This window comes from Echinops telfairi, unplaced genomic scaffold (genome assembly GCF_000313985.2).
Source record: "Echinops telfairi isolate 266 unplaced genomic scaffold, ASM31398v2 ScPeMD7_7473;HRSCAF=8511, whole genome shotgun sequence".
NCBI lineage: Eukaryota > Metazoa > Chordata > Mammalia > Afrosoricida > Tenrecidae > Echinops > Echinops telfairi.
In genome coordinates this window covers 12,851,107-12,869,490 of record NW_022111377.1, presented here as the reverse complement: position 1 = coordinate 12,869,490, position 18,384 = coordinate 12,851,107, and the positions used below count along the sequence as shown (strand labels likewise).

The window sequence follows — 18,384 nt, the reverse complement described above, 5'->3', positions numbered from 1 at the left end:
AGTGAGGGACATCATGTCTCATAGTGGGGCCGGCCATGTGGTCCTCTCTGTGGACTGGCTGCTCTAATCGGGAACATCGTCCTCAAGGCCTGGTGGGCCAGGATGTGCTCCATTCTCTCCTCCTCCCCCTTCATCTGCTCCTGTGTGCTCCAATCAGATACATCCCTCTCCCAGAGCTGCAGATTCAGTGCCATCCTTTGAAATAAATTTTTCTGGGGGGAGGAGCAGGTGTCCACGTAGTAGTTGGGATTGGGGCCGGCCCCTCAGCCTTCTCCCCCCAATTAAAATCTTATGGATAAGACTTTCTTCTGTTTACTTTCTGCTTCTACATTCTGTGTTTTGTTCTTCAACCTTGTTCTAGGAGTGCCCCATGTCAGTATAAACTGAGTCCAACTGGAGCACAGGCGAAGGAGGACTGAGGGCAGGGATGTGACACAGATTCTCCACGCAGATGTTTACCTTTGGCTTTGTAGTTGAAAAAGATTCCGACTGATGAGGAGGAAGGGTGGGCAAGGGCAAGCTAAGTAGAGGCATGAAAAGGCTTGGCAGTACATGAGAGATGTGACCAGGTTTGCCTCCTGAATAGACTTTCAGCCAGGTTGGAGAAAGAGTCATCTGAAGAAATTGGGAGAGGCAAGCTGTGAAGTTTAAGGGGTATTTTGCTAAGGAATGGCTCCTTTATTGCTTAGAATGTAGGAGCCAAATAATTTGTTATTAGAATCAGAACTGTATTTTTGAAATATAATACTGGTAATAGCATAAAGCCATGGTTTCCAAACTGGCTTTGTGGATTATGACCCATTCGCGGTTTGTGCAGTCAATTTAATAGATTTTTATGAGCGTGTCTCAAGAAATGGCATCTTTTATCATAGATCATTTTGCATGACACTTTGTAAAGATTTTGTTTCATGAAATATTTATAAAGACAAATATAGCTAAACACACAGACATATCGAACCAAAACCAGTTATATATGTGGATGCTCTGTGCATCTGAGTCTGTTTATTTTATGTGTGAGTAAAAACTGAACCCAACTCCCAGCAGTGCTAGGGGGGGTCTGAGACGCTGACTTCACAGGAGCGGGCTGCCTCATCCTCCCCTCCCCCTCCCCGAGAGCCTGGGGGTCTGAATCAGTGACCCTAGTCTTTTAATGCAGTTTTTTCATTAACTTTTTGAAGCACCTTAAGGTGTTTGTTTGTCTGTGTGTGTGTGTGTGTGTGTGTGTGTATATATATATACACACATATATATTCACACATGTACATATGTAGAGGTGTGTGGAGGATTGTAATATTAAATGTATGTCTCAACATTAGAGTTATGGTGGTGGGGGAACAATTTGAACAAGTTTTTCCCCCCAAGAGAACATGAAATGTAAAATTGGACATAATTTAGGAAGCTCTTTATAGTCTTTCAGTTCCAAAAAGTATGAAAAATTAGACCTAAAAATGTTTCTGCACTTAGGAACACTAAAAAAGGTGTTTGTATATAGACTATAAAACACATAGCTAAGATAGGCAGGATAAGCAACCTTGGAGACAGCCATGGGACCAATGGCTAAGGGTGAGGGGGAATGGGAGGCGGGGCTGAGCAGTGAGCCAGTAATGACGGGGACAGGGGAACAGCAAGGATACTAAAATGATGGTGAGGAGGGGTGTAGCATTCCTGGTCGTGTTTGATCAACTGAAATATATCCGAGAGGAATTTCCGAGAGGCAAACAATGGTTAAACATGCTAGTGGGGCAGGAAGAAAGAAGAAAAGGAAAGAATAAGATAGTAAAAATTATATTTATAGGTATAAGTATAGATATGTAAATATATAAAGATAGGTATATTTGTGTATGTGTGTGTGTGTGTGTGTGTGTATATATATATATATATAAATACAAGGAAGCAGATGGAGTTTGGGTCTCTCCTTAAATCTTGCCTCAGTACAAGAACAGCTTTTTCTGATAATGTGGTTCCCAACACGATTGCTGAAGACAAAATGGGTGCATAAGTAAATGTGGTGAACAAAGCTATTAAAAGATATAGTGTCTGGGGTCTTAAAGGCATCAGTTTAAACATGCGGCCATGTAGCAGAGAAGCAACAAAGCCCACCTGGAAGAAGCACACCAGCCTATGTGATCATGAAGTATTGATGGGAATAGGTGTCAGAAGTTCAAAAAAAGCAATCAGATTGATAAGAAGAAGTGTAGACAAAGAGGAGATCAAAAACCCACCTATAACATAATTGGACAGTCTCTCACAGAAGGGCCACATGGAAGGGATGATATATCCAGGCTGTAGTATAGCACTGATGAAACACATAACTATCCTCTAGCTTAGTGGGTCACAACCTGTGGGTTGTGACTCCTTTGGGGGTCAAAGGACCCTTTCACTGGGGTCGCCTAAGACCATCTGCAGGATGTTTTCTGATGGTCTTAGGAACTGAAACAGGCTCTGTCTGTCTCCAAGTGGGCCCGCCCCCGTGCAGATGTGCTGATCTGGTGAGAAAGAAGCTATCTCAACCTTCACACTGACATTGGTTTTTTATGCAGGCTGTTGCAAAATGCAACAATGTAGTTTACTGTTGTTATATTAAGACTGTTGCCCATGCTACAGCATGCTTCAAGACAAAATTTCATATATTTGTAATTAGAAATAAATTTTTCACAATATATAATTACATATTGTTTTTGTGATTAATCACTATGCTTTCATTATGTTCAATTTGTAATAGTGAAAAGACATCCTGCCTATCAGATATTTACATGACAATTCATAACAGTAGCAAAATGACAGTGAATTAGCAATGAAAGTAATTGTATGGTTGGGGGTCACCACCACATGAGGAACTGTATGAAAGGGTTGCAGCATTAGGAAGGTGGAGAACCACTGCTCTAGTTCATTAATATTTCCTCCCCTTAGTATCATGGTATTTGTTTTACCTCCTTCATCTTGTTAGCCCTGCGTATATTCATTTGTATAATTAAGATCATTTGAAGCATGAAAGTCAAGATAGATAACCCTTCAGAGATAATAACAAATAATAATTCCCTGAGGGTATGGGAAGAGGGGAACTGATAGCAATGATGACTGTATAACCCCACTGGAGGGGAATAAATAATAGAATTGCATGTGGACGGACACATTGTATGATATAAGATACAGCCCCCAAGTCAGAATAATTATATAGTGTAATAAGAAGGGTTCCTGAGGGGTAGGGTAGAGGAGGGAGAAGATAAAAGGATTCGGATATCAAAGAGTTCAAGAATAAAGAAAATGTTTTGAAACTGATGGTAGTAGCAATTGTACAATTATGCTTGATTTAATTGAATTACGGACTTATAATATTTGTAAGAGCTCCCAATAAGAGGATTAAGAATATGAGGCTGTACTTCTCTTCCAGCACACTAGTCTCCATAGTCACCTTATGCCATAATTACCCACCTGTGGTGTCACCAAAAGCGGTTTCCAATGACATTGGCAAAAAATCCTTAAATCTTTCCCAGTAAACAAAACTAGAAATCTACTGAATTATAGTCTTTTACCCTTTTTTTCAGGAAGTTCTATTGCAATTTGGGTGGTTTTCCTAGTTTTTTGTATGGTCTAAACAATTGATGTCTGCGATTTAAGAACAGGCATGTGCATTCCATACAAAATACCTAAGCCTTTAGTAATCATTATGTTGTAGAATTTATACAATTATATACTAATTTAAAAAACCTCCATAGTCAGGTTTAAATCAACAATAAAGCCTGTTTCACTCTAAAAAAGTGTAATTGTTTACTGGTGAATATCAAAGTGTACAGCCTCCAGTATGGATTAAGCCTTAACCAGAAGAAAACAAAAATCCTCACAACTGAACCAATGAACTGAACTCCGTCCTACATGGAGAAACTACTGACGTGGTCAAGGATTTCTTTTCACTTGTACCTGTGGATCATGTCCATGGAACAAGAGTTAGGAAATTGGACAATGTATTGTCCTAGGCAAATCTGATGCAAAAGGCGCAAGTGTTACAACAACAAAAAGGATGCCACTTTGGGGAGCAGTGGGCTAACTTAAGGTGCACCCAACTCTAACATGGTAATTTCAGTTGCCTCATGCGTGTGAAAGCTGGACAATGAATAAGGAAAAACACAGAATTGATAACATTTGAGTTACGGTTTTGGTAAAGAATACTGAATCTCTAAAAACCGACAGATTTTCCTTTCAAGAAGTACAACCAGAATAGAATGTTCCTTAGAAGGGCCGTTAGTCTTACACTTCCCACAACATGGTGGTTCTGAGTCTGCTCAGTCTTTAATTCCAACAGCATGCGATACGGCTTTGTCTCCCATACTTTCGACATATCGGATGGGCTCAATCCTGCAGAAGGACTTTATGTTGTTAAAATAGTGTGCAGCAAGGAGGAGGAGGAGCCTCAGTGAGGGAGACGGACGGAGTTACGACAGCACTGCGTTCAAGCAGCAAACCGTGTGAGACAGGACCAGGAAAGGGTTTGTTCTCCAGAGGGTCGCCATGAGTCAGCACTAACTTGATGGCACCTAAAAACAACAACAAATTAATCTTTATAACATAAGATACATACAATTACATCTTTAAAAAATCTTTAGAGCCAACTTTGAATCAATAATGCAATCTTCTAGTTCACTGAAAACAAGTTTAAAAATGAGGAATCTAACGCGTTAAAGGCAAGGGGACTAAGAGGAAATAAACTGTGGACTTGAAAAAGAACCAAATAGAAGTTCTGGAAACAAAAGTTTGATCATTGAAATGAAAAAGTTGTTCAGTGAGTTAAACTTTGATTAGACCCAACTAAAGAGAGAATGTTTGGACTAGGAAATGGCTTGTCAGACATTATCCAGAGTGCAGCAGAGATAAAGAAATTGAAAGCGATGTAGTGAAGTCGAGTTATGGAAAATGGAATGGAAGAGGTGCTTGATTTCTTTTGAGCCCTAGAAGAAATGACTAGAAATGATGGTTATAAGGACGAAGACGCAGAGTTAGAAACCCAGAAACCTGTAATTTGCAGATGGCACAATTTTTTTTTTTTTTTTAGATTTACAAATGCATTACTTTCCCTTCCTTTTTTAAAAAAAATCATTTTATTGGGGGCCTGTACAATGCTTATCATAATGCATACATCCATCCATTGTGTCAAGCACATTTACACATTTATTGCCATCATCATTCTCAACACATCTGCTTTCCACTCGAGCCCCTGGTATCAGCTCCTGATGTATAACCTTGCCTGCTGAAAGTGAGCAGGACTTGAAGCACCTGCTGATGAAGATTTAGGATTTCCGCCTTCAATATGAATTACAACTCCTCAAAGTGAGGAAGACCCAACTCCTCACAACTGCTCATGTTAAACAGAGAAAAGATCAAAGGCAACAAGGGTTTTATCTTGCTTGGATCCACCTTCAGTGCTCAAGAGATCAGAATATGCCTTCCACTGGATAAGTCTGCTGCACATGCCCTCTTTATAGTATTGAATTGCAAGGGTGTTGCTTTAAGAACTAAGGTGCGCCTGACTGGGCTATGGTATTTTTGATTGCATGATGTGCACACCCCATTGCCCCAGGAGGACGGATAACAGAAACCATCAGGAAAGGGACACAGCAGTCCGTGTAAGATATAAAAATAGTAATAATTTATAATTTATCAAGGGGGTCATAAGGGTGGGGGCAGGGAGGGAGGAAAGAAAGAGAAGCTGATACCAAGGGCTCAATAGAAAGTAAATGTTTAGAAAATGATGATGGCAATATCCGTAGGAATATGCTTGATGCAGCTGATGTATGGATTGTTATAAGAGTCTCCCTGAAGAGGGACTGATGGACTAGTATTGGACTTATGGACTGGTCTGGGATGTTTTCCTGATATATAATGGTTTCTTGATAAAAAGTTCGTACACATATATGAGTGCACTGGATTTTTTTCTCTTGTCTAACCTGCCTCACACAGCATGTCTGAAGACGTAATATCTTTTTCTGGTAAAGCAGGGTCACATCATGTGCGTGTGTACTACATGCTATTTATCCTGACTTCTTTTAATGGGCATTTAAGGCATCTATCTTTCGTTAATTGACATATGATTATTTGGACCAGTGTTTCCCAAAGTGAGCTCTCCTGTCCCCCAGGGGGGCACTGGAATGATCCACGGGGACTGCAAAAGCAGGTTATGCGGAATAACAAAAGGTTTTAATTGCTGGGGAAGCTGAGTATTTTTTTTCTAGCTTGGAGCAGTAGGCCAAATAAGTTTGGGAACCTATGATTTGAACCAAGATCACGGATGTCCTTTGAAAAAAAGTGCATTCTGAATGATACCTCAAAAAACCAAGCTAATCGCCAGCAGGTTGATTCTGACATGCTGTGTGACCTTATGGTTAGTGGTCCCGGTGCGCCTCCTACAGCACCACTGATGGTAGTGCGCCTCCTACAACACCACAGACGGCAATTGTCTGCGGAAGGGATGGGGTGAGAAACTGAAGCATACAGCAAGGCAGTGAAAAGCCAAAGCAGCCTTTAACTGTCGTCTCTCCACGTCGTGAAAGTGGTCATAATGCACTGTGCACTTACCTGCTTCAGACATGTCCTGTATTTTCATTCCTTCAGTAGCTGTCTGTTTCAGTCTTTAAAGACAAGGAGTTTACTTTTCTCTCCTGATGCAAAAATGAACACAGCATTGTTTTTAAAAAGGATTTATTAACTAAGCAATTGTCGGCACCACTTTATTGCCTTCCGCCAGATGGACCTTTCTGTACTTTTTCTTTTCTTACGTGGACACTTGAAAAAATATTTCCTCCATTTTTATCCCTGGTACTTTTCATGTTTTAAGTTTCTACCTTAATGACAGGATCCTGAAGTCACCAAAATAAAAGTGTTGTTTCTTTACGGTTTAGAGTAAAGCATTGAAAAGGCTGGTGAGCTTCTGAGGCATAAATCACTCTTGCTCAGTTCCTCTTTCGTTCTATCCCCAGGAGGAATATTGGAAAGCAGCAGTGCGAAGCCATCGTTGGTGCCCAGTGTGGCAATGCGGTGCTACGAGGAGCCCATGTCTACGTTCCAGGGATTGTGGCAGCTTCAAAATGTGAGTGTACTGCTTAGATTTCTCTGAAAAGCAAAGGTTCTTCAAAGTCTCTGTTCACTGTCCACTAGAGTCATCATTCAGAGATATTTCTGATTTACTTTTGTTAGATTTTTTTCAACTTTTACCTTTAGACTGGCCAGAGAGCGTTCTATCTGATACACACTGTTCAGCATTATGTAAGGTTTCCTGGCAATTTTTTTTAACTTTCTAATAAAGGTATGTGTACTGATATTTATTTAGTGAGTAATAGGGAGGGTAGAAGCTAGGTGGCACAGCTGCTAAGGATTCCCCTGTGAATCCAAAGGTTCCTGGTCGAAGGCACCAGCCGCTCTTTGGGAGGAAGGTGTGCACTGTTTCATGCAGAGTTGCAGCCTTGGAAACCCTGTGGAGCGGTTCTCCTGTGCCCTGTCTGTCTCTATGGATCGGACTGGACGCACTGGCGGCAGGCTTGGTGTCCGGTTTCAGGATGTCAGAGAGATTTTACTTGTACTCTTGACTGCACTGCCCTAGAACCTCAGGCTGCTGTTATCATTGGTGAGGATCAGAGTCAAAATCTGGGATCTTAACATCAGATCGAAACCTGAGGATCATACTTTTTTCACCTATTTTGTGGCATATTACCTACACCTAATAGATTAGCTCTTATAATTCACTGGTACTGTACTTGAAATCAAGAAATGTGGATTTAGACTTATTAAAAATCATTTAATCTCTGGTTATTAATTACCTTGCCAGTGAAAGAAGTCATTTGATTTACTCTCAAGGTTTAGAGGAGCCCTGGTAGCGTAGTGGTTACGTGTTTGGCTGCTAATCCCAAGGTCAGCAATTGAAAATCACTGACTTTTGACTCCTGTAAAGAGTTAATAGTCTGGACCCACAGGGGCAGTCCTACCCTGTTCTGTAGGGTCGGTCAACTTGGCATTGGCTTGATGGCAGTGAGTTTAGGGAGTAGAGATTTCATATACTACTGCCTGTTAGCAGTATGGCCCATAGTCTGTTTTGTATGATGTGTAAGCTAAGGTTTGTTGTTGTTGTTTTTAAGTTTTAAAAACTTGTGGGAAAATGCAAATAATAATAAGCAATAGAGCCACCGATGTGGTCCACAAAGGATAAAATATTTACTAGCCTCGAGAGAAAGTCAGCAGCAGACATATCTTCTGTTTGCAAAGCTTACTCTGCCCATCTGCCTGCCTGGTTAACTGACATCTGCTCACCAACGCTGGCACCTGGCCCCATTGGCGTTATCAGCACCAACCAGAGAGATGCATGGGATTCATCATGTCTACAAGCTTTATAGATGTCCCAAAGACATAAATACTCTGGAATTTCCTTTGTCTTCTCTCTCACTTGCCTCTCACCCTTGCTAATGACCTGAAACGCCTGTGGGTCTTTCTTGTGAACACCCTATACTTCATACAACTTCTCCCCAAACTCCTTGCTTGTCCATACCAGTAATGTCCACTCCTCCCACCTCCCCTCTCCCCAGTTCCCCTCCCACAGTCCCAATAAGCTAAGACATCGGACACCTCCCCCCTGCTGCCAGCACCGTCTCCACTTCTCACCTACTTGCGTTCAGCTCTCTCCAGCACAAAGACAGCTCCTCAAACCCAACCGATCCAGCCTCAAATCCTGCCCCTCTTTGTGAAGCCGCCGGAGCAGAGGGGCTAGTAAAGGTTCACAGCCCTTTTTCGTTAAGTGATTTGTCAGTTTTAGAGATATGTCGCAGTTCTTATACCTGGGACCCAGACACTTATATTACATAATTTAAATATCTCACTAAATCATATGATCCTACCTGGCATGACGTCTAAGACATAAGGCTGAATACCAAAAGATAGCAAGTGTCCTCCAGGGCAAAGTCGGTGTGTCTGACCCAGTTATCGGGCCATGCACCAGTGTGCCACCAGGACCCTGCTTCAAATGTTCCCATACAGGTTATATATGCCCTAATCTGCGACCTCTAAGAAGGCCATGTCCACATTGAACAGAAAGGTCACTGGGATAATGACTGCCCCACTCAACAGAGAGCAGGTGGGATAGTTTATCCCACTAGACCTCCTGAGCAACCTGCTCAAGATGCCTCGGTGCCAGAGCTGATTGGCTTGGCCATGGACACTGATGGTGCCCAGGGTTTAAAGCCCCATTGAAGATCACCCCTCTCGAGCCCAGGGTTCCTATCCTTGTCTCAGGTAAGCCCATTTCTTTCCTTTAAGACACAGGGACCACGTACTCATCCTTAACTGAACACGCAGGGAGAACTTCATTAGCATCCAACAGTACTGTAGGAGTCTCAGGTACAACTCCACAACCTAACACACCTGCACTGAAACTCTTGATCTATTTGCCACTTCACTGCCTCACACCTCTGCCTCACCTTACCCACTCCAGATGACACTGGTTCACAGACGGCAGTTCAACTCTCGTCTCGGTGTGTATCGAGCTGGCTATGCTATAGTTCGCTCCTCAGGTACTGTCGAGGCACGGCCCCTTCCCAACAGCACTGCCTCTCAAAAAGCAGAGCTTACTGCTACGACACGAGCCTCAACCTTAGCCACGGACCAGAGGGTAGATATTTACTCAGACTCGAAATACTGTTTTCATATTTTACATTCACATGCCGCTGTATGGCAGGAAAGAAGATACACGATGACCAAAGGAAGGCCAATCACAAACGGCAACCAAACTCAACAGCTTCCACAGGCTGCTCTACTTCCACAACAGGCAGCTGGTCTTCACTGCGAGGGACACCAACATTCCAAGGATCCCACAACAGGGCAGAAACTGCAGCCAAGAGAGCCGCCCTAAGGACCACACACAACTTACAACTAGTAGCCGTCCCTCCTATCTGGCCTCAGTACTCTCCTGTAGAGAAACAGGACCTCCTTTCAAAGGGGCCAGATTCAAAGATGGATGGATCATAACGGAAGGCTGGATGTGTCTTACCTGAAACAAGCACTGTCCGTCCTAACGGATGTGTATGACACTCTACAAGATGGGACTGATAAAACCTATCTTTTTTCACCCACGCCTATCCACATTGCTCCAGCAGATCACACAAAGATGTACTATTCGTTCCTTAACATCGTCTCAGGGAGGAATTAATTCATTGCCGCACATTTCCCACCCACCAGGCTAGAGGACGTGTCCCTGGACAAGACTGGCACACACATGCCTCCTCATAACAGTGCCAAACACCTGCTCCCAATGGTGGACACTTCCTCAGGACGGGTGGAAGCATTTCCTTCTACCTCAGTTGGGCAAAGCAAGTCACCCAGGTGCTCGTAGATGAAATCCTTCCTCGTTTTGGCTTGCCAGACTCCCTACAATCAGTGGTCCGGCCCTCATCTCACCAGGAACCTAGCCTACAGCTGAGGCTCTCAAGGTAAAAGGGAATCTACACATACCTTACCACGGCCAATCATCAGGAAAAGAAGGAAAGGCCAACCACATCCTTAAATCTCACTTGTCGAGACTCTCTTAAACCTCACTCAGCTCTTACCTCTTGCCCTTAAGCATGTAAGAGCCACACCACACCTCGCAAACCTCTCCTTCTCAGTCTATTCGTGTTAATGTACAGCAGACCCTTCCTTTTAGGAAACTCTGCTTCTTCATCACCTCTGTTAGGGGACGACATCCCTACTCTGAACCTCGTCAGACATGTTCTCGGGACACAAGCGAACATGCACTTACCTCAACTGTATCCCACCAAGAAGTATATTTTTTTCAGTCTCCCTGGGGCAACAAGTATTTCTAAAATCAAGACAGCCCAGTCCCCTGGCACCTAAATGTGAAGGGCCATACACGGTCCTTCTAACTACCCCCACAGCTTTCAGGAAATTGTCAGGAAAACCTTTCTGTGATCAAACCTTTCCCTCCTAAACTTCTCCTCATCTAATCCATCTAGTGCGAAAATTAACCAATCCGTGGATTCCTATTCCTCCCAGATACTCGGACTCACAAAGCTCAAATGATCTCATAAGTTCTTTCCGACTACCAGAGAGCACTGTAAACTTGATTATGCTGGATTGAACTTGAAACTTGGTCAGTTGACCTTCCTCTTGACCCAACCTGAATTTGTTCTAGGCTCAAGTATTTCTTGTTTGTTCCATGACAAAAAGTTCTTCCCTGGCTTTTTAAAATATTGACGGTAGTCTTTTCTTTCTTACCCATTATTTGGATTTTTATCTTTATATTATTATTCTATCCTTACCACATTATTTGTTTTTTTATTGTTTCTGTTGGGTTTCCCAGTTTGCGAAGCACAGAAGGAGTAGACGCATAGCGATAACAACTAGAGCAAGGGTTTATAGGAGATGTAGTGGTTGGGGGTGGGGGAGAAGGAAGGCGAGGGGGTCTGGGGAGCAAACAGTGAATGCTGGAGGAGGGAGGCAGCCACTAGAACTGCTTGTGATACAACTTATTTTAAAAGTGATTGAAGCACTGAAGTATATGCGATGTGAATACTATACCAAGAAAACCATGAACAAACAAAACTTGATCAATGGCTACCCTAGGTGAGGGGGCATTGAGTGGAGAATAATATGGAAAAGGCCGTCTGTAGTGGCTGTAGAGTATGAAGAGGAAAATCAAAGACACTGAGTTATACAAGTAGTAGTTGTGGAATTGGAGAATGTTCTGTTGGGTATACTTTTGCCACAATGAGAAAAAATAATAATAATTACACGAATAGCAATGACTACACGGAAGAAGAAAAGGTTCTAGAATTGAATACGGGGACAGTTGCACAACTTTTCCTGATACGATTGGATTTCTGAATATTATGACGTGGATAAAGTGCTGGTAAAACTTAAAAAAAAATTTTTAATGTTGGATTTTTTCCCATAAACTTTTTGAAGCTCCCTTGCATATATATATAAATTATGAATGTTTATGTTTGTTAAAATTGTTATGTTAACCACCACCTGCAAAGAAATAACAGCAGGGTTAAAATATTTGGAAAAGTTTTTTGGAGAGGAATTTTTGTAAAGGAAATCTAGTCCTTTGTGGGTTGCATTAAAGGTAAGATTGATAAGATCTCTCCGGGAACATTAGATTTGGGGGAAATGATTGAAATGCAAGATACCTTTCACTTTCCGCTCAGCTGAAGACTTGAGCTAGGATGATTTGAAGTCTATTCTATTTCTTTTTTCCCCTGAAAAAACAAACAACAACAAATTCTTCAGTTAGATCTATTGTGGGGAAAAATTGAAGGTAAAAAATCAGATTTCCTGTGACAGTGAACTGTTCATACCTACCGTTGACTGTCAAATTCTGTCGCAAAGTATAGATTTGCACCAAATTCACACCCAAACAGAGAACAGTCTAATCTAATGTTCTTCTTTTTCCAGTTATGAAAGCTGGAGATACTGTTTCTGTCTACTCTGATATTAAAGGAAGATGTAAGCGAGGAGCCAAAGAATTTGATGGACCCAAAGTGTTTCTTGGAAATGGGATTTCTGAATTCAGCCGCAGTGAACTCTTCAGTGGGCTGCCTGAACTGAAGTATGCCATCAAGAGTTGGGTGTGGGGAATAACTGTTCTTATTTTGGTTCAAAGAAGTTAAAGGAATTTAGATAGATAGATAGATAGATAGATGCATTTTTACTAATAACACTTTTTTGGTGTACATTCAACTGGTAAAATACTGTTTAACACATGTTTCCAGGGTTTTGGGGGAAAATGTTTTTAGGTAAAAGACAAAACATGGTCCAAGGGAAGAACCCAAGTAAGGTAATTATATTCACACTGTAATTGTTAAAAAATTTCCTTTTCCTTTTAAATTTCATTGATTTGGATATTTTTATATCTTTCAGTAGTATTTAGAGAATCTTGATAGAGAATGAATTTCATGATCTTTCCAGATCTTTTCTAACATTCTCAATTTGTGAAAGAACAAACTTACAGTTTCAATATAAATTAACATTAAGAAATTATAAATTAATTTAGCCAGACACAACATCCACCCGAATATATTTATGGATAAAATTGTGCATTTGAATTTGTTCAAAGAGAGTTAAAAGATATGCACTCAAATCACTGCGATTGAATCGATTCCAACTCATTGACCTTGCTGGACAGGGTAGAATTGCCCCTGTGGTTTCTAAGACTAAATCTTTACAGTAGTAGAAAGCCTTATCTTTTCACCATGATGCAGCTTGTGGTTTTGAACTGCTGACTCTGCCATTAGCAGCCACTACACCAGTAGGGCTCCTAAATTACAATATAGTTAGTTCTAAATCATCTCTCCTTGTTAGTGAACTAAACCTATGGGCAAGGCGATACTTCTCTTAGATTTTTCAGCCTGTTCTAGGAGTTCTTTTGGACAGCTCCATTATGCCAAAGTTGGTTGCTCACATAGGCTTGCTGAAAGCTGTGGATTTACCCATGAATTTACTGAACCACATCAGTGATTCCTAGAATCAGGTTGCAGCAATTTGGGTTTCCAGTTGAAGTTAATTTAGGTGTAATTTCCAACTGGCTAAAATAAGAGGCCCTGGTAGCACAATGAGTAAGCACTCAGCTGCTAAGGAAAAGATCAGCTGACGTGGAGATCAAGTCTAGAAAAGCTTGTGGGGCAGTTAGTTCTGCTCATGAGTTGAAATGGACACCCGGCATCTAACAACAGAAGACTATAAGTATACGAAGAAAAGATCCCAGGAGGCTATAAAAAGTGCCGGAAAAGTTTCCTTTGCATTTAATTTTCTTCACTGAACTTTTTGAAAGCCTTTCCTATACGCATTTGTCTTTTGTCTGTGGGTCCCTAACAGAAAATGGTTTCCCGGTTGTCTCTCTCAGTTGATTGTCAGTGGTTCATCTTTATGCTGTTGTCTTACTTGGTGTGCTACTCTGTCCGGTACTCTGTCTCTGCGGGGACAGACCTTCCTGAATCCTGCTTCTTTGCTGATGACAGTAGAAGGCAGCCCCTTCAAAAACAGAAACACAGCTGTTGGTTTTAACTTATTTTATTCAGTTCTTTGATCATTTTAGTCTCTTCCTTTGTAGAAAAAGGATGCTTCCATAACAAGGAACTGACTCCTGGTATACACTCTTTCTTATTTATGCTCTTAAAAAATTTTAATGCCAGCACTCGTTATTCAATTATTGGCATTGCAACCTTTTGGTTTTTTTTTAATCATTTTATTAGGGGCTCATACAACTCTTATCGCAATCCATACATACATCAATGTGTAGTGCACATTTGTACATTCATTGCCCTCATCATTCTCAAAACATTTGCTTTCCACCTAAGCCCCTGGCATCAGTTCTTCATTTTGTCCCCTCCCTCCCTGCTCCCCTCTCCCTCACGAACCCTTGATAATTTATAAATAATTATTTTGTCATATCTTGCCCTGTCCGATGTCTCCCTTCACCCACTTTTCTGTTGTCCGTCCCCCAGGGAGGAGGTCACATGTAGATCCTGGTAATCGGTTCCCCCTTTCCAACCACAACCTCTTGTTTGTTTGTTTTTTCTCTTGTTTTTTTAAAATTCAAAGTGGATCGAATCCTTCCTAGTGTCATAGAAGTAGATTAATTTACCAACAGATTGTTTAATGATAAGAGATCTGATACATTTTTACATGGAGATACTATTGCACTACAAAAAAGCAAAACAAGAAAAACCCTATGTGATCCCATAGCTGAACAACAATTAGCTTAAATGATCTTCCCTAGGTGTGAAGTCAGATACTCTAAAGATGGATGCAAAGGTACTGGTCTGCATGGTCACAAAAGAATAGTTAAAGTGAGATGAGAACTTCAAGCACTAGGTCGGGCAAATTAAATGTTAAAGCTTTAGTCTGTTTTGAATGACTGAAGACTGGAAAGTCAGAAAGTTGTTAAAATTACAAAGAATGACCAGGTCTTGGAATCCAAGCCATTCAATAATAGGTCTAGATTCTAGGCAGGATGTGAGCTATTGATCATTGTAAAAGCACAAGGTGTCTCAACACAAGATTGACTTTTGAATATGACACTGTGACATTTCAGAAGATTCCTTGTTGTATTTTTTGCAGGGACGATGGGTAGGGAGGAAGTGTGTTAGGCCAGGTTGACTACAGAAACAAATCCAGCGACACTCATGTATTTGTAAGAAAGAGCTTTATATCAAGAATTATGTATCAAGAAAACATGCCAGCCCAGTCCAACTCAAGTCCATATGTCCCTCTTCAGACTCATTCAGCCACGTGCAATGATGCCGAATGCAGGGAGATCTCAGATTGATGGGTGCAGAGTCATGTGGATCCAATGGCAGTGGATGCATCACAGGACTCTAGCCACCATCAGGGTCCACCATCAGGAAGGTGAAGGCAGAGAGAGAGAGAAGGGTGTGGGGAGGTGGGAGGAGAGGGAGGAGTTGAGTTCCTAGGGATCTCCTTAGGAGAAGGCATGTCCACAAGGACTCACCTTCAGGCTGTGACCTGATTGGCAGGTTGGGTTTTATATGTCATATATGTGTGTGTGTGTGTGTGTGTGTGTGTGTGTGTGTATGCATATACATATTTATCTTCAAGTTGGTGTGTGTAACCACCACTGGAAGTAAGAACGGCATGGGGAGTGAATGCAGTGGCTTGGCTTGATCTTCTGGGGTGGTGGGGAGGGAGGAAAGCCAGGAGAGCGCAAGGCCCAACTTGATTTTAAAATAGGGTGCATACCCAGGTGAGAAGGTAAAGCTGATAGGGAGAGGGGGGAGATAAGTTAACATCAATTGTGTATGAAAGGATGAGGTCACTGTTCCACTGAGGGGAGCTCACAGGCACACCATCGTAGTGTACTAATATGTACAGAAGTTGTTTCACTCTAATTTGCCGTGCCTACACAAGTAAGATACAGATCATCTGTACCGATACTTCTCTGCTAAGACCAGTTCCTAAGCTAGCTGGATTTTCTGTGAACTTGTCTGCCATACTGTGTCTGAGGACTCTCTTCTTTGCTTGTATCTTCTACCTGGTCTAAGCCCTGCTTCTTATCTTGCCCTTCATAATTAGATTGCACTTTTCTCCGCTCGGATCTCCAACCCCTGCCCCTGTCCCCGTTTCCTTTTCATTTTTGCTTCCTTTGGTTTGATCTTTTATGCCACCAGCCCAGGTGGGACTTTCTCTAATACTCTGTGTATGCTTTCTGTCCCCTGTGCCGGGGTCTCTGACACCCTCTCTCAGATTGACCTTTTTGCCATCTTGACCCTGGGTCCTCTTGTCCAAAGGGTCATCTAAAGCTCTTGTAGGTACCTAGGAATTAGTCTGGAGCAGTTATTCTATGAAGCCATTGGAGGAGAACACTAGATTTTTGTCAATGCTTAGCATCAGCATGACGTGAAGTGTTTTTTTCGGTTTTCTTACAAGTGGCTTGAAAACTGACACATTCACAGAGCAGTCACTGAATTAAAAAGCTAATCACAGTAATCATAGGTATGTTACCAGCTAGAGTAGAATGAATCATAATAAAAATACTCAGCTGTTCTTTGTCCCCCCCCCTTTTTTCTTGCCTTTTTGAATCTATTCAAATTTCCAAAGAAACCTAATGAAACATTTATGTAACTTTATCCTTCTCAGTTATCCGCCTGGTCTCTTAGAGTACTGCACATAAACATTCAAAGCAATTCACGTGTATTTTAGGTATTTGGGTGTTGAGTAAAAGAAGTTTGAAAAGGCAGGAGTCCTTGGACTTGCCCTGTTGACTCTGCTCTTAGAACCGCAGCTCCACCACTTGAGCTGCCTGCTTCTTGGACTGATGTTGCCTCCTCCTTTCAGGGGCACAGGCATAAGGATGACAGAACCAGTGTACCTCAGCCCTTCCTTCGACCGTGTCCTGCCCAAGTACTTGTTTTTACAGGTACGTATTGACGAAAGTAAACTATTTAGTACCCTTAAAAAATCCTTCAGAGCATTATTGAAAATCTAAGGTTGCATGTTTCATTTTTCATTTCTAATAACGTGTGCTTATAGTCTGATACCCGCCCCGCCCCGCCCCACCCTGCAATCTACCCTGGATCCAGGAGTATGAAACAAAACCTACTACTTCTTGTTTTCTTCTCTATTCAACTGATTTTCAGTTTTCTACCCACTTTTGCCCAAGAATGATTTGACTGTAACTTCTACTAACTGCTGTTTTTGAATCTAAGAATATTTAAGTTGCAAAGTAATGTATACCTTTGGTAATTGGCATACCTGTACGTGTTCTTTGATGACTTTACAGAAGAATCCAATGGTTTCTTAGGAGCAGTTTTTGGCAGGTGGTTATCAATTTGATGATGGTTTGTTTTACCCGGGACCTTGTTTACCTGTGGACTAAGCACTTCATGGACATTAGGGAGCTCAGGAGACATGCTGGGGTGCCAAGTGTCCAGACCTACCCAGGGGTCCTCAAACTTTTGAAACAGGGGGCCAGTTCACTGTCCCTCAGACCCATTGGAGGGCCAGACTATAGTTTAAAAAAAAACTATGAACAAATTCCTATTCACACTGCACATATCTTTTTTTGAAGCAAAAAAGCAAATGGGGCAAAAACACCTGGTGGGCTGGATAAATGTCCTTGGCGGGCCACATGTGGCCCGCGGGCTGTAGTTTGAGGACCCCTGCTTAGACACTCCACGAGGAAAGATGTGTTGCCTCAGAAACCCAGAGAGGCAGTCGGACCCTGTCCTGTGTAGGCTTACGATGAGGTGGAATTGACTTGCTGGCGTGCGTTTGTTACTTTAGTCCTGGATGCTAACTCCCTTGGTCACTGTTAGGCTGCTGGCTAGGTGTGGTGGTTGCTGCTGTTGTTATTATTATTTGTCCTGATGGAAGGGGGAGTTACAAAGCCTGTGCTCAGCAGAGCCGTATCAGGTAACTCAGCGCACCACACCAACCTTGTTAGGGCACTGTGAAGTAAATCCAGGTTTTATTTGGATTTCACTTTTTTTCTTTCTTCTCCCGAATCCCCTTCTTTGTTGTGTGGGGATCAAATCCAGGATGACACTTTGGATGATAGTTTCTCAGTCTTTCCTCTTGTTTTCAAGACCTGACAGTTTTGAGATGAAGGCATTTTACAGAATGCCCTTCCTGGGGCTCTGTCGGATGTTTCCCTTTTGTTTAGACGGTGGGGTTATTGTGTCCCGGGAAGAAGAAGAAAATGAAATGTCCATTTCAGGGACCCTATCATGCGGTGGGGGTAGCTCCTTCAGGACTGATGCAGAAGGTACGGAGGGGGTCAGGGAATTTTTTGTTTGCTTGTACATTTTAACTGTTGCAGAATGTTCTGATATGCACCCAGGTACCACAAATCAGGGAATGCTAACTTTTGGGAAGCCCCCCTGGGAAGCCCCCCCC

At 42.1% G+C, this 18,384-nt stretch overlaps 1 protein-coding gene and 1 long non-coding RNA gene across 3 annotated transcripts in view; one reads left to right on the top strand and one right to left on the bottom strand.

The window, feature by feature from the left end:
• Positions 1 to 18,384, top strand: part of NSUN6 (NOP2/Sun RNA methyltransferase 6) — a 46,242-nt gene that overhangs the window by 13,870 nt on the left and 13,988 nt on the right. For both annotated transcript variants that reach the window (XM_004716013.2, XM_045285593.1), the window contains exons 4-6: positions 6,969 to 7,078; positions 12,427 to 12,580; positions 16,825 to 16,906. In XM_004716013.2, the coding sequence (XP_004716070.1) occupies positions 6,969 to 7,078; positions 12,427 to 12,580; positions 16,825 to 16,906 (346 nt within the window). The remainder of the gene's footprint in view (positions 1 to 6,968; positions 7,079 to 12,426; positions 12,581 to 16,824; positions 16,907 to 18,384) is intronic.
• Positions 3,295 to 17,473, bottom strand: LOC123521167. Its single transcript, XR_006679634.1, has 5 exons — positions 17,242 to 17,473; positions 13,912 to 14,001; positions 12,162 to 12,230; positions 6,568 to 6,650; positions 3,295 to 4,532 (listed from the first exon to the last, which is right to left on the bottom strand). It is a non-coding gene; the product is annotated as an uncharacterized LOC123521167 (long non-coding RNA).